Raw genomic sequence first — 14343 nt, 5'->3', positions numbered from 1 at the left:
TGCCGCCTGCCATGGTCAGCCCGATGAAGAGAAGTGTGAAGCACCCTTCTAATTGGCAGCTGGTGCCTGTGGGTCATTTTTGGTGATGTCAGTGTCTTCAGTCACCACTTGAAGTTGCCTTTAACTCTGTCTGACACTCTCTGTGTTTGTCATTGTCTCTGTCTCTTTCTGTCTCTCTCTCTCTTTCTTTCTCTCATGCTCTCTCTGTTGTAAAGCTAAAAATAAATTAAAGAGTCATTAATTTGAGCCAGGAGACGAAGGGTGACCTTCTCTCTGAAGTCATTGCCCCCAGTGTGACATTTACATAGGGCTGTCACAGTGTAGAGGAAAGGCCTCTTACAAAAAATAAAGAACTAATTAAGAATATATCGATGAGAAGGTTTCTTCAGCCGTCATCTGTACTTTTTGAAGATGTCGAACGTTTCGCCTCCTATCCAAGATGAGAAGGTTTCTTCAACCGTCATCTGTACTTTTTCTCTACCTATGTCCAGACATGGCGGCGGTGGACACAGCTATGATAGGTCCCTACTCTCAGGTTGGGGGGAGCAGAGGACCACTTCCTGTGGCCCCACTGATTGTTCCTACATTCCTGACTAACGACTGGCCTATTTGCCCCACTCCCACCGGTGTCACCTCATCAGCATTACGAATGTTGCCTAACCTGTGTTGCCTAAGCAGGCTATTGTATGAACGATCCAAATTGAACCTCACCCCACCACACCGGTTTAATGAAGAATTTAGTTGTTTTATGAGAATCGCTCCTTTTACCCCCCTTTCAAACCATCTATGTCAGGGGTGGTCAAACTTTGGGCCGCATTGGGTTCTAAAATTTGACAGAGGGGCCGGGCCAGGAGCATTTGGAGGGAGTGTTTGGGCCAGAAATACTCTGAACAAGTTCAAAGTCAAAGTCAAAGTCAGCTTTATTGTCATATATGCTAATATGCATGACATACAGCACAGATGAAATTACTGTCCTCTCGGACCCATGCAAGGTCCATAATTTATAAAATCACTTCAAATGACTTCGACTGAGCATATTTTACAAAGATTCCACAGCATATAGGTATAGTTTACGTTTTAAGACTTGCACTGAATATTCATGAAGTCTTGTTTTCGAGTTGATGACGATCCCCATGTGACGTCACGTTTGGACCGCCCCTGACCGAGAAAGCGACATACAATGCATTTTGGGTACTTTGTTTGTGTCATGATCTGGTTGGCGACCAACGGGGGGCGCTGTCGCCCCCGCCTACACCTCACAGGTGCTGGTCGTCCCGATCAGATTGGCGACCAGCGGGTAGCGACGTCAGCCCTGCCTTCAGCCTCGCAGGTGTTGGTCGTTTAATCATTGACATTTAAAAGAACACCCGGCACGACCATCCGGTGCCGGTTCATTGTTTGTTTGCTGCTTGGTTGCTGCATGCATCGTGTACGTGTTTGTTTAACCTTGGCGGACTTTTACTTTTGGTCTTCTTTTGCTACTTTGTATTTTTTCCATTCAGATGATTTTGATGTTTTACATTTTGTTCCTGCTGACTTTAATTTAATACAATTTGTCAAACAACCTCCTACTCACTCCTGCCTGCTTTTTGGGATCCGCACCCGCCATCACCACCTCGCAAAACGTGACAGTTTGGTCTGAAAACTTCGTGTTGATCCGTGTTGATGGCGAAATTAGTAGGAAAACACATAAATAACGCCATGGTGAATCCTTGTGTGTTGCACCAAGACAACTATTTGATATTCGCTGACACAAATTCCCAGCTGACAAACCAGCCCATTTCCAACGGAGCTTGGGCGCAATCTTCTGCATTTTCTGGGTGCTACATTGCTGTCATTGACAGCTCGAATTGATATGGGAGGACTCCTTTAATCAATTGCAAACATTTATGCTTTCCTCTTCAGAACTATTTGAATCATATTCATAACTGGATGAGTAACAAGAAAGCATCTTCTCCGAATCTGAAGCCATTGTTTTGATTCTCGAGCAAGGCAAGACGTCTTAGCGTGACGTAACGAACAGGGGGGGGTGGGACCTTCTGAAACTGACCATTTCCGGATTCATTTTGAAGTCATTTTTATTGGTGTTTTTCATTGCACTAAAAATATCAGCCTGCCTGATTTGGGTATTTTAGATGCTATAAAACGTTTTTCTGATGTCAGTGGGAAACAAAAACAAAAAATGGTGCCGGTTGCCCTTTAAATGTAGTATGTACAAACCTCATAGCGCAGTAAGAACACCACAACCCAATTTATTAACTGTCTTTCAAATGTGGAAAATATCCCTGATCAGTTAATAAATTTGTCTCAAGGAATATGGCGTTTACATACTATTTCGCAGATACTTGGAGGAGGAAATGGAAATATATTAAAATAACATATGCACTGTGATTGATCAAGATTGCGAAAAATGGAATCACTTTAAACATTCAAAACATATTATTACACAACGAAATATTCAAGCTCAATAATACCTACTTGTGTTAAATTCTGCCAAATCATAGATGGTTTGTCCTGACCGCGCGCTCAACAAACTCCTCACTGACGCCCTCGCCTTCACGCGCCAACAGTACACGTGTACCGTCGACGAGCACACAGACATAGGCTACCTGCAGTGAAAGTTGCATACTCGGCACGCCAGCCAATCAGAAGCCTGCTTCTTTCTTCCGGACTTTCGCAAGCGTTATAAAGTCGTGCAATTGCATGTCATTTTCCAAAATAGATGCACAGAACCTCAGCCCAGAAGAAAGATTCAAAAGAAGCTAACAACATATGTGACGCTACAAAACGTAAATTTACTTTAAACCGTGACTGTAAAGTGTAGACTTATGAAAGGGGCTTAGTGGCTCGTAGGAAGCAATGGAAACGTTGCATTGTGCACCGCAATGACAATCGACTACTGCAGCAAAATCGACAGCCATGCACATTTACCGTAAATTAAGCAAGGTAGCATTTGTAGTAGGTGCATTCTTGATTAAAAAAAAAACTTTATACTTTGTGACTATGTTTTTTAATGTGATTAGTTGTCTCATTGTGCTTCAAGTTGTGAAAAATGGGGCAGGCAACTTTTTAGTTATAATAATAATAATACATTTAATTTACAAGCGCCTTTCTGAACACTCAAGGACACTTTACAACAAAGTTATCTGCTCTGTTGTTCGCTAACACTGTTTGTACTATAATTTGGGCAAGTTCGGCGGGCCGGATTAAAAGCCGCGGGCCGTAGTTTGCCCATGTCTGATCTATGTTCTTTCACTAAGATTTTAACCTCATTGTCGTCAAATGAGTGGTTGCTAGCTTTTAGGTGCAAATGTACTGCCGATTGAGGCCCACTAGTATTATCCCTGCGATGTTGATAAAGTCTTTTTTGAGAATTTGTTGAGTCTCCCCAATGTACTGCTCTTTACAATTTTCATTCTTACAATGTATTGAATAATCTACATTACTTTGTTTTTCGTTTGGTAGCCTATCTTTTGGATGCACTAATTTTTGCCTTAACGTGTTTATCGGTTTGAAATAAGTAGGAATTTTGTGTTGCCAAAGGACTCTTTGTAATTTTTCAGAAACTCCTGCAATGTAAGGTACTGCTACATTAGGGATATATAAATAGGGCCGATACGACCAGTCAGACTAGTTCGCTGACGAAGCCTCTTGGATAGGAGGCGAAACGTCCGACACCTTCAAAAAGTACAGATGACGGCTGAAGAAACCTTCTCATCGATGGACCACTCCTGTACGACTGAGAGCTTACACAGACGTAATTGAGAATATACAACACAGCCTGTAGGGATGAGTTGCCATTTCCACCTTGCGCTTTTTTATTCTTCTTCCTCCACCACTGTTACATATTACATTTCAGTCGCTCAAGTCACACATGATACACAGCCGTTCGGGCTGCGACTGTCACATATTTCCATTCACAGTTGGACTCAATGTGCTCTCCTTCCTCCCCTCCTACTCTCCTTTTTTATGCATGTGATTTTGATAATTCTGAAAGTACAAAGGGCCTCGCTTAAAAGACAACAAGGTAAAAAAAAGACAATTTTGAACATAGATTAAGAAGCGGCCCCTTTCAAAGAGATTATGAAAATCGGGCAAAGGCTTGCCTTGCTGCATTTTGGATCCACTCACCATGACTTTGTGCACATACAAATTTAATGAGCTGGAATTGAGAAAAAAGGGACAGGAAGAAGAGAAGGACTCGGATGTGCTTACCAATTTAAATGTGCGTAGCTATGGTTACACAAACATGAAAGTGGTAGGCGCCCTTTGCTGATGACTGATCAGTATGAGCAGGAGCCATTGAAAGAAAGCGCGCAAAATAGATGACAATTTAGTGTATTGACACACACATTGGGCATTGAAAAGCATGCATGTTCTCTTGCACTCATTTCATGAGTTTACAACATTGTTTACATCTGTACCCGTCCACCTACTTTGGTTTGGTCTACATACCTTTTAATAATAATAATAATAATAATAATAATAATAATAATAATAATAATAATAATAATACTAATAATAATAATAATCTTCTTTTCCATTCGGCTTTTCCCTTCAAGGGGTCGCCACAGCAAATCAGTGTCCTCCATCTTTAGAGGTTTGATCCGCATGTTTGTTTTGGCCAAGCTTTTACGTCGGATGCCCTTCCTGACACAACCCTCTGTATTTATCCGGGCTTGGGACCGGCACAAGAAGACTTATGTCCCTTTGTGGCTACAGAACAAGCAACCTGCTCAGTAAAAGGCTCCCAAACACAAAATGGTCATCGGCACATGCACTCTGTGTATCTATTTAATATTTTAAGGGGAGTTGGAGCAAATTTTGTATCGTATTTATTGACAAGTCGTGCATGGTTTTGGTCAGCAGATACCCGAACGTGAGTCACGTCTCTTTTTTTCCAGGTGGGTGACGTCACTTACAATGAACGCTGCTGGTGTGCGTGTTTTTATATTCATACCGCTGTCATCGAAACGAAAGGGGATCGGCATGGTTGAAACACAACATAATAATAATCATCATAATAAATACATTTCATTCATGCGCCTTTCAAAACTCTCAAGGTCACTTTACATTTTTACTGTGGATGAGCAGCGGCAGCCACACGCGACAGCGTTCACTCAACCCGGAATTACTCAAATGGATAGAAAGCTAGCTAGATAACTAGCGAGATAGCTATCTAGATAGATAGCTAATAGATAGCTAGCTAGATAGCCAGCTATCCAGATAGACATAATTTGCTTTTAAACCGTGTTACTAAGCGTTACCAAATTGATTGGGTGTGTGCGCTTGTTCGCGTGTTCGTGTGATGGAGCGCGCACACGTTCATGGCAACGCTCCACACTGCACTCTTATCCACTCAGCTTCTCGTTGCAAGTGGGCGACTAAAAGAGTTGACTACTTTCTTCAAGCAGTGTACAAAGCTGCGACTTGTTGCCTAACTTGAGCACTGACAGCACCTGATCTAAGAGAGCGGAAGAAAGCGGTCACGGAGGCCACACACAGGAAGGGAGAGACTTTTTCTGTCTGCACCTGTACCATCGGCCTGACACGAAAGGCTCATGAATGGCCAACAACAGTATGCTTCAGCTTCTTTCTCATCCCTCTTTCTCTGCGAGCAGGAAAGGGTCTTTGCCAAAAAAACAGAGAGGGAAAAGGGGAAAACTAAGAAGAGAAACAGGGCCTTGTGTTTGAATCCCTACTGTGGCAATGCCAACTTGACGAGCGAGCGAACACAACACAAGCGGCTAAGTGCCTGGGCAAAGAGGAGGCTTAGGGTGGGCTGTGCCTGGAACTTTGGAATAAGGAGAGAAAAAGCAATGGCTAAACCTGTGATAAAATAAATTCAAGTAATCAAAGCTAAACGGTCCATTGTCATTAAGCATCCGATGGTGTGGAGGTGTGGCCCTCTGTCACAGTGTATGTGTGTGTGTGTCTTTACTTAACACCTGCTCTTTTGTGGCTTAAAAGCCTAGCTAGTACTCACGGTGTCTCCTCCATACACCTCCACACAAACACACACCTCCATGCCCACACACCGTTTTCCTTCCTAGAAGTGTTATTAAAGCAGCTTTTAGAGGGTGTGTGATTTTTGCTTCTTTATCTGGATATTCAAAGTTGTGATTTCTAAAGCTTCCTCTCACTAATGGTTGCGGCTCCTGTGTAGCCAAGGCCTATTGCCTCCTATAAAACACACAATCATGTTGAGCACTCACCGCTGCAAATTACAGGTGGTCATAATGGAGGGTCTGGAAAGGGGGGCAATTTTAAAATTAGCTTGTGCTCCCACTCCGAAGGCCCACGCTTGTCTCGCTATTCATACAGTACCATATATCTTGACTCCACCCCTTGTCCCACAACCCTTCCCCGTACAGGAAAGGATTGACAGAATTGTAGATTTTTCTCATTATTTCTGCTTTATACATCGATCAATGATTGACTCTCCTCTTCCCCCCTCCCTTTCTCAGATGAGTGTAGAAAGTGATGACAAGCGAACACGCACTCGGTCCAAGGGAATCAGAGGTGAGCTTTATTTCTATTTGTTGGTTCTATTCTATTTGTTTGTTCTATTTATTTCTTTTTCCATTAAAAGAAAATACATTTGCATGTCATATTTAAGAATGTTAGAAAACTGATATAAAAAGGGATGATTATATGTGCAGCGCATGGAAATTGGGATACCCAAATAAACGCAATGTGGTCTGTCGAAATCCCAAACATCATACAAGTTCAGTCTCACAATTTGGTCGGGAGAATTCCGATTTTGACCACAATACAGTGAGACCTCAACTTACAAACACCTTATCTTACAAACTTTTCATCTTAAGAACCTCTAATTTATGAAAATTAAACCTTATAATAAGCACTATTTTCATAATACACACCCACCACGGCTGGCGGAGTGATTTTCGGCGGAAGCACACGACCGAACAGCGCTCCAGCCGGCGCTACTTTGCACACCGCCTCTCATTGAATGCACACGTCGATCGCCTACTTAGAGCTTTTTGCTGATAATTTTACTATGATGGGACCGAAAAAAACCACCACAGGCTCGTGTTCAGCCCAAGAAGACACAAAATAAAATCACCGTCGCTGAGTCCTCATGTAATGTGCCTCTCTTTGTGACTTTATGATACAATGCAGTGTATTTCTTTCATTACAATACAATAGCACATTTATTATACATAGAATAAGGTATGTTGTGTGTAGTTTTAAGGCTTATTTCGTTAAAAACTATTTTTTATGGAAACCCGGGAACAGATTATTCCCATTTTAATGGTTTCCTATGGGAATTTTTTTTTGAGATACACACTTTTCACCTTACACACTCTGTCTGGCAACCAATTAAGTTCGTAAGTTGAGGTCTCACTGTACTCATGCGCTCCCAGTTTCCAAAAAATTGGATTTATTCTTCATTTTTTATTTATTTTTTGCTGCTCTTGTTTTTCACCGTTTTGTAACAAATACCATTCGCCCCGATTTGGAAACTGACCGAAATACGAATAGCCTCAATCACTGTCATTTTCTGCCGGTGAGTGAGAATCGAGAATAGTTTGTCTCGCAGTGCACGTGATCTCATACGTTCGAGAATAGCAGACGAGTAAACATGGCGGATAGTAGTAGAGAGAGTCCAAAGCGTCTTGCAAAAAAATGAGGATATGAATGGAAATGTACATTTTTATACAAATTGAATACAAAATATGTTTTTATACTAATTGAATGTATATATCAACAATGAAAGATTTTTACTGCTTTATTTACTTCTAAATGTACACTCTTGTAACGCTCAAATTATTTTAACACGCACCATAGAGTCGCGAGTACAAAAATCTCCCTATTTATGGTTTCTGACACTTAACATGTATGAACATGTTGAACTCAACTTGCTCTTGCACAAAAAGACATTTGCGCTCATCTTTTCACAATTCTATCAAAATAGGGCAAAATAGGGCATTTTCATTTCAAAATTCTGTGTCGCCCAACTTGACATGTCAACAGCTCAGAAGTTGCAGCATGAGTTCCATACATTGGAGCCCTGGTTCAATTCTTCAGGGTTTTTTTTTCTCATTTGCACTAAATAAAAATGAAACATTTCTCCAAACCCATTCTGTTGCTAAACTCTCAATCCGTGACATCAGCCGTCCGACAGCAATGTTTGTGCTGATGGGCACAACTGCTTGATTTGTCTTTTCACGGCAATTACATAAAATTGATCCCGGAAAGAAAAAATGGGGGGAAGGGGGGTGTTATTTTGAATGCAGTTTGCTTTGAATTGAATTTCCCCCACTTATACCACTTCAAATGCAATTTTTGTAAATTGCAGATGTCTGCATCTGATTGTCACCTTCCCGCTTCTTCCTGTTTGCTTCTACTTGTTTTGTAATGCTTGCCTCCAGTATGTCAGACACAGTCAGTGTGTGTTTACATGTGAACTGAAGAGTTTGCATGTGTTTCCCTCAGGACTGTGTGGGCCTGTATGTAGAAGCCTCAAGGGATTCGTATGCATTTGTGATTTATTGATCTGAAGTTGTTTTAGCAGCACTGATTTCCGAAACACAAGCTCACATTTGTGTCCTCTCCTCCCTCCTCTGTCTATTCACCTCCCAAATTCTCACCCCCCAACTTCTTCCAGTTCCTATTGAGCATGTAGGACAGGAGCTGAGGTAAGAAAACACATTCATTCATCTTTCACAGTCGTTTTATGTGCATAGTAAAGCACCCTGGGCGCTCATAGACACTAACAGTGCTTGTTTACATGAGTCCATATTAGTACAGTATTATATTTTGAATGTTACCTTTTCTTAGTGGCTCACACTGGCGATTGAAAAACACTGTGGTCAAGTGCAAATGCTGATTTATTTTTAACATGTGAAGTTAATAATAAGGATAACTGAAGTTATAAAAGGCAATAGGTAGTGTACGTTAATGAGAATTTAAATGACCGATCCTGAGGGGTCATAGCAACCTGAATCAGAGGCAATGAGAGGCGGGGCTGGGGGTGGTGGGTGGTGGTTTGGAGGTATGAGGGCCGAGGTGGGGGTTGCTTGATGATAGTGATGGCGAGGAGCGCAGAGCAGGGGAAATTACAGCAGGTCTTGGGTGATCATTATCGCTCATGGTAACAGGATATAGGCCAGGCTTGATGTACGACACACAATATTATGTTCTCCCAGCTTGATGCCACCTGCATTCATGCATCATCTGGATACATATCAGTGACCAAGTGTGCCATTGTGCATGTGCATCCCTGTGACGCGTGTGCTTGCTTTGCATGCCTTTTTTTGTCGGGGAGCTTGCTTCCTGTTGCTATCATGATCATAATTTGGCTCAGTAAAGTGCAATGTGCCGTGTCTTAAACATATTTACCTCCATCCATCCCATCCAGCTGTCCCACCCCTGGATGCAATGGCTCAGGCCATATCAGTGGGAGATACTCACGACACAGAAGGTAGGGCAGATTAAACAAACTCTGTCTGTCCTTCTTTGTCTGTTTGTCTGTCCTCCTCATTGCTTATCCATCCCATCTTGCTTCGCTGGGAGATGTCTTTTTCTTTGATGACATCACGGTCACACTTAGAGTATTACGTGGGCCATGACAGACCCAGTAATCACAAACTCTGGGAAGGTACATTCTACATCACACCAAGTTTTTTGTGTGCTTTTTTGTATTTAGCATGTGTTAAAACATGTTTTCTTCTCAATGTGTAATTTATATTGGAAGATAATTCATATTGATGTTTTTGGCTAGAATACAGTATTACTTAGCAAAACAAACAAGGAAGTTTTATGCCACAAAACAATTAGCATTTTTTCCCTTATATTTTTAGGCTGACTGGCAATTCAAGGAACACTGTGATTCAAAAATGTGATTCAAAAATGTCTGCTTTTTTTCGAGCACATTAAGTTTTGGCAATGCAGTATTTGCCTTTTCGCTTTTCATGTTTGAACTGGAAAAGCTGATTCAGTACTGATGTCACCATGATTTTTAATCTATAGCCGATGATGTGTCTTAAAAAGAAAATATTTCACACATAGCTAAACCTAATTCAATTATAAAATATGTATTACAGATAATCATTACAAATGAGTATTTTATTTTTACAAATCAATACATAGTATATGTATTGTATGGTGTTGTATTGCATTGTTTTGTAATGATTGTTATGGTCATGAAAATCTAGAGAAAAACACGACCCGTTTCAGAATCTGTGGAAAAAAATAATTTTGAAAAATTGGCTCGAATCTCCAATCAAAAAACGTGCAACATTCACTGACAAGTGGTATTGAGTATTAGTTCCCGTTGCCGAATGAGCTGACGTACAATAAATCACACTGAAAAGGGGCACAAACTCTCAAGCAGGTGTGAAAGTGATTTCTTCAGGTTCCATCCAGCTGTGATCCTCTTCATGTGTGACACTCACTCTCACGAGAGCTGCAGAGCGCAGGCAGCTAGCTCACTGGCTTGTGTCTCTTCTTTATTGTGTCACAAGCATTAGCTATTTGTTTACATGTGTAGTCATTCAGCAGGCAATTTCAAATGCACTTTGTTTAAAGATCCTCCTTCAATCTTACTCGCCATCTCCCAGGTGAGAATAAGGCAGAGTTTATTGGATTTCACCCTCTGTTGCCCCCCCCCCCCCCCCCCCCCCCCCGCTGTTCTCCCCATACATGTTGTTCATTAAACGTTTCGGTCAGTTGGCTGAGATTGGTTGCCATATTTGGTCGAGAGTGAACATGGCGCCCTCCTCAGGCTCCACCCATGTTCATTCTCCAGCACGTCTTCAATCATAAACAAATGTGCTCCTGCTTTCCTATGCATCTCTCCTGTCAGCATTCTGGGATGCCCCATAGCCAGAAAGCGGCGAACTGAAGAGGCGGAAGCCGAGCAGGAACCGGAAACGGAGCGGCCAGCCTCCAAGAGGAAGTCCCACCCCCTGAAACTGACCCTGGATGACGGCTACAGCGCAGAAAGTGATGCTAGCAGTGAAGCTGAGGGAGACTGCGAGAGGGATGGCGAGAACAGAAGCAAGAGCAAAGAGGATGAGGACGATCTGGAGGCTGCCGGAGAGGAAGAGAATATTGGTGAAGAGCTCATACATGGACAGACCAATGGACAGGTTGGGAAGACACAACAAACGGAGGAAGAAGACAAGGAAGAAGCAGCGGAATTAGGTTAGTATATTCTTAAACAAAAACTGTATATGTCACACATCATCAAAGCAGGTTTTAATCCTCCTTTAGTTCTTGGAAAAAGCTTCCATTCACCAATCGTGTTGCCTTTCCTGCTTGAATTGCCGTTCATCTTAAATTAAAGTTTATGTGTCACATAAAATTGTTTTTATTTCCACAGAAGAAGAGTATGACAACCTTGCACCTCTGATTACACCAGAGTATCAGTCTCCTTCTCGCAATGCTGAAGAAGTGGCCAACTCTCTCCTCCACCTCGGCCAAGTCCCTTCCCCTGGTAATGACGGTGATGCTTCAAATGTGGCCGCTCCACAGCTGGTTGCCATGGATACTGAAGAGAATGTCACAGTGGCAGTTGAACACAGTGAAAAAATAGAGGAGGAGCAAGATCGGGAAACAGCTGATTCAGTGGAAGGCTTCGTGGGCAGAGGACAAGACGTGCAAGAGGAGGAGACTGAAGAAGCAAAAGAGGAGTTGGTGGATTACCGAGGTGAGCGAACTACCATCGCCAAGGTGGTCCACCATCAACTCACGTCAGATGAAGAAGAGGAGACAGCAGAACCGGCACAAGAAAGCAAGAACACACAGTTAAAGGATGAAAATAATGAGGAGGTGCACTCTAATGTGCCAACTGCTGTCCGCACCATCACCAGCACCACAGCAGCTCAGGGACCACATATCAAGACTGAAGACCACAGGGTCAGTCCTCTGGAGGACTACAACGCACATGAGAACTATAGTGTTACTGGAACCAGTCCGCTTGACCTCTACGACTCCCACAAACCACTGAATAACTATAAGGCCTGCCCTCCTTTAAGCTACCTGTCTCACATGGCCAGTCCACTTGAGAACTATTCACCTCATCTCAGAGGCGACAACTTTACAATCCACAAAGTCTCGCCCTTTGCTTCGTCCGACATTATCGAGGTGCATTCTGACAAGTCAGATGAGAAAGACTTTGATGATGTGGATGGTGACGATGAACACGATGACGACGACAGCCTCTCCCAGCGTTCCACTGTCACAGATGAGTCTGAGATGTTTGACATGACCCGGGGGAACCTGGGCCTCCTCGAGCAAGCCATTGCTCTCAAAGCAGAGCAGGTGAAGCCGTCTGGGCCCAGGGAGCTGCTGGGCATGCCTGATATACAGCATCACAGATACTTCACCATGGAAGACCGGCCCAAGCACTTGGAGGTCATCAGAAAGAGCTACTTCAAAGGTAGGGCTGCACAAAACAAACACGGACTTCTTTGGACTTGTTAGTCAGTCCTACTCCATCTAATAAAAATGTCAATACCTGTACAAATAAATAAGTGTCAATTGACAACCTAAAGTATATCTCTTGGCGTATCTCCTAAGACAAAGTACAGTATTACACAGTTGCAAGACGCCCCCACAACTGGAATTACCCAACCCTGGTCTAGGAATGTCGCAAGCATATCTGTCTCGTGAAGTGGGCATTCACAGACCCCCACGCCCACCCCGTTGTCTTTAACTTATTCACTGCCACTCCCGAATGTAGTCGGGAATTACGACGTGAAGCGCCATTCCTGAATGTGTTCGGTTTGTTGTTCTTGTGAGGGGGTGCCAATAAAGGGTTGGTCAGACCTCTGGTAATCTTTTTCCCTCCCACGAGGGGGCAGCGTTTGCCTTTTGTACAGCCGCCCCCATTTCAAGCTCAGATAACTTGAGACCCATATATCTCAGGAAGTATTTTTTCTGATGAAGGAAGAGAGTCTAAGGTTTCTTACACTGCATTGAATGTTTATGTAGTCATAAAACTTAATAGTCTGTGGGTCCTGCAATTTGAGAGAAAATGACAAAAATCCTGGCACTGGCGTGGACTCATTTTTGCACATCGTCTGGCAGTGAATGAGTTAAATGGTTTGTGCTTGGCCGCTGAAACGTTGGATGACATGCCACTGTGTGAAGTACAATGTCTCATCCTATCTTTTGAGCCACTTTTGATCTCCAGTCCGGAGAATTCCACTTTACGATTTAAAGGACAACCGACATCACTTTTTTGTTTCCTAACTGACATCAGAAAAACGTTTTATAGCATCTAAAATACCCAAAACACGCAGGCTGATATTTTTAGTCAAATGCAAAACACCAATAAAAATGACTTAAAGTGTCCAAAATCTGCAAAAAAAGTGAAGTCACCCCAAGACGTCTTGCCTTGCTCGAGAATCAAAACAATGGCTTCAGATTCGGAGAATAGGCTTTCTTGTTAAACATCCAGTTATGAATATGATTCAAAATTGTTATAAATGTTTGCAATCGCTTAAAGAAGGTCTTCAGGGTCATTTTGAGTGATCAAGACTGAGGTGTAGTGTCACAGAAAATGCTGAAGATGGCGGCAGAGCTCAGTTGGAAATAGTTTTATTCTTCATCTTGGAATTTTTATCAACGAATATCAAAGAGTTGTCTCGGTGTGTCACGTTTTGCAGGGTGGTGATGGTGGGTGCGGATCCCAAAAAGCAGGCAGGAGGGAGCAGGAGGTTGTTTGACAAATTGTATTAAAATAGCAGGAACAAAATGTAAAACATCAAAATCATCTGAACAGGAAAAAATACAAAGTATCAAAAGAAAACCAAGTGTAAGAGTCCGCCAAGGTTAAACAAACACATGCACAGCATACAATGCATGTGATTGCAGACAAAGCATGCAACAAACATGCAGCAAACAATGAACCGACACCGGATGCTCGTGCCGGGTGTCCTTTTAAGTGTCAGTGATTAAAACGACCAGCACCTGCGAGGCTGCAGGCAGGGCTGACGTCGCTACCCGTTGGTCGCCAATCTGATCGGGACGACCAGCTCCTGTGCAGGTGCAGGCAGGGCCGACAGCGCCCCCCGTTGGTCGCCAACGAGATCATGACACGGTGTAACATACAACAATTAACCATTGCGTTATTTATGTGTTTTCCTTCTAATTTCGCCATCAACACGGATCAACACGAAGTTTTCAGACCAAACAAAGTACCCCAAAATGCATTGAGGTGATGCAAGGTATGTCCTTTCTCGGTGCAGGGTGTTCCTTCAGTGACATAGGGTGAGGACTCGTCACCAACTCAAAAACAAGACTTCCGGAATGTTCAGCGCAAGTCTTAAAACGTAAAATATAGCTATATGCGGTGGAATCTTTGTAAAA

General features: G+C 42.7%; 1 protein-coding gene across 7 annotated transcripts in view; it reads left to right on the top strand.

Annotated features, from left to right (window-relative positions):
• myt1b (myelin transcription factor 1b) overlaps positions 1–14343 on the top strand; it is a 106872-nt gene that overhangs the window by 71099 nt on the left and 21430 nt on the right. For all 7 annotated transcript variants that reach the window (XM_089002509.1, XM_089002501.1, XM_089002492.1 and 4 more), the window contains 5 exons: positions 6468–6522; positions 8633–8663; positions 9386–9448; positions 10832–11172; positions 11351–12409. In XM_089002509.1, coding sequence (XP_088858635.1) covers positions 6468–6522; positions 8633–8663; positions 9386–9448; positions 10832–11172; positions 11351–12409 — 1549 coding nt within the window. The remainder of the gene's footprint in view (positions 1–6467; positions 6523–8632; positions 8664–9385; positions 9449–10831; positions 11173–11350; positions 12410–14343) is intronic.

The sequence above is a fragment of the Hippocampus bargibanti genome, linkage group LG01 (assembly GCF_051943395.1).
Source record: "Hippocampus bargibanti isolate YZ-2025 linkage group LG01, ASM5194339v1, whole genome shotgun sequence".
Taxonomy (NCBI): domain Eukaryota; kingdom Metazoa; phylum Chordata; class Actinopteri; order Syngnathiformes; family Syngnathidae; genus Hippocampus; species Hippocampus bargibanti.
This window is presented reverse-complemented; position numbering and strand designations above follow the sequence as displayed.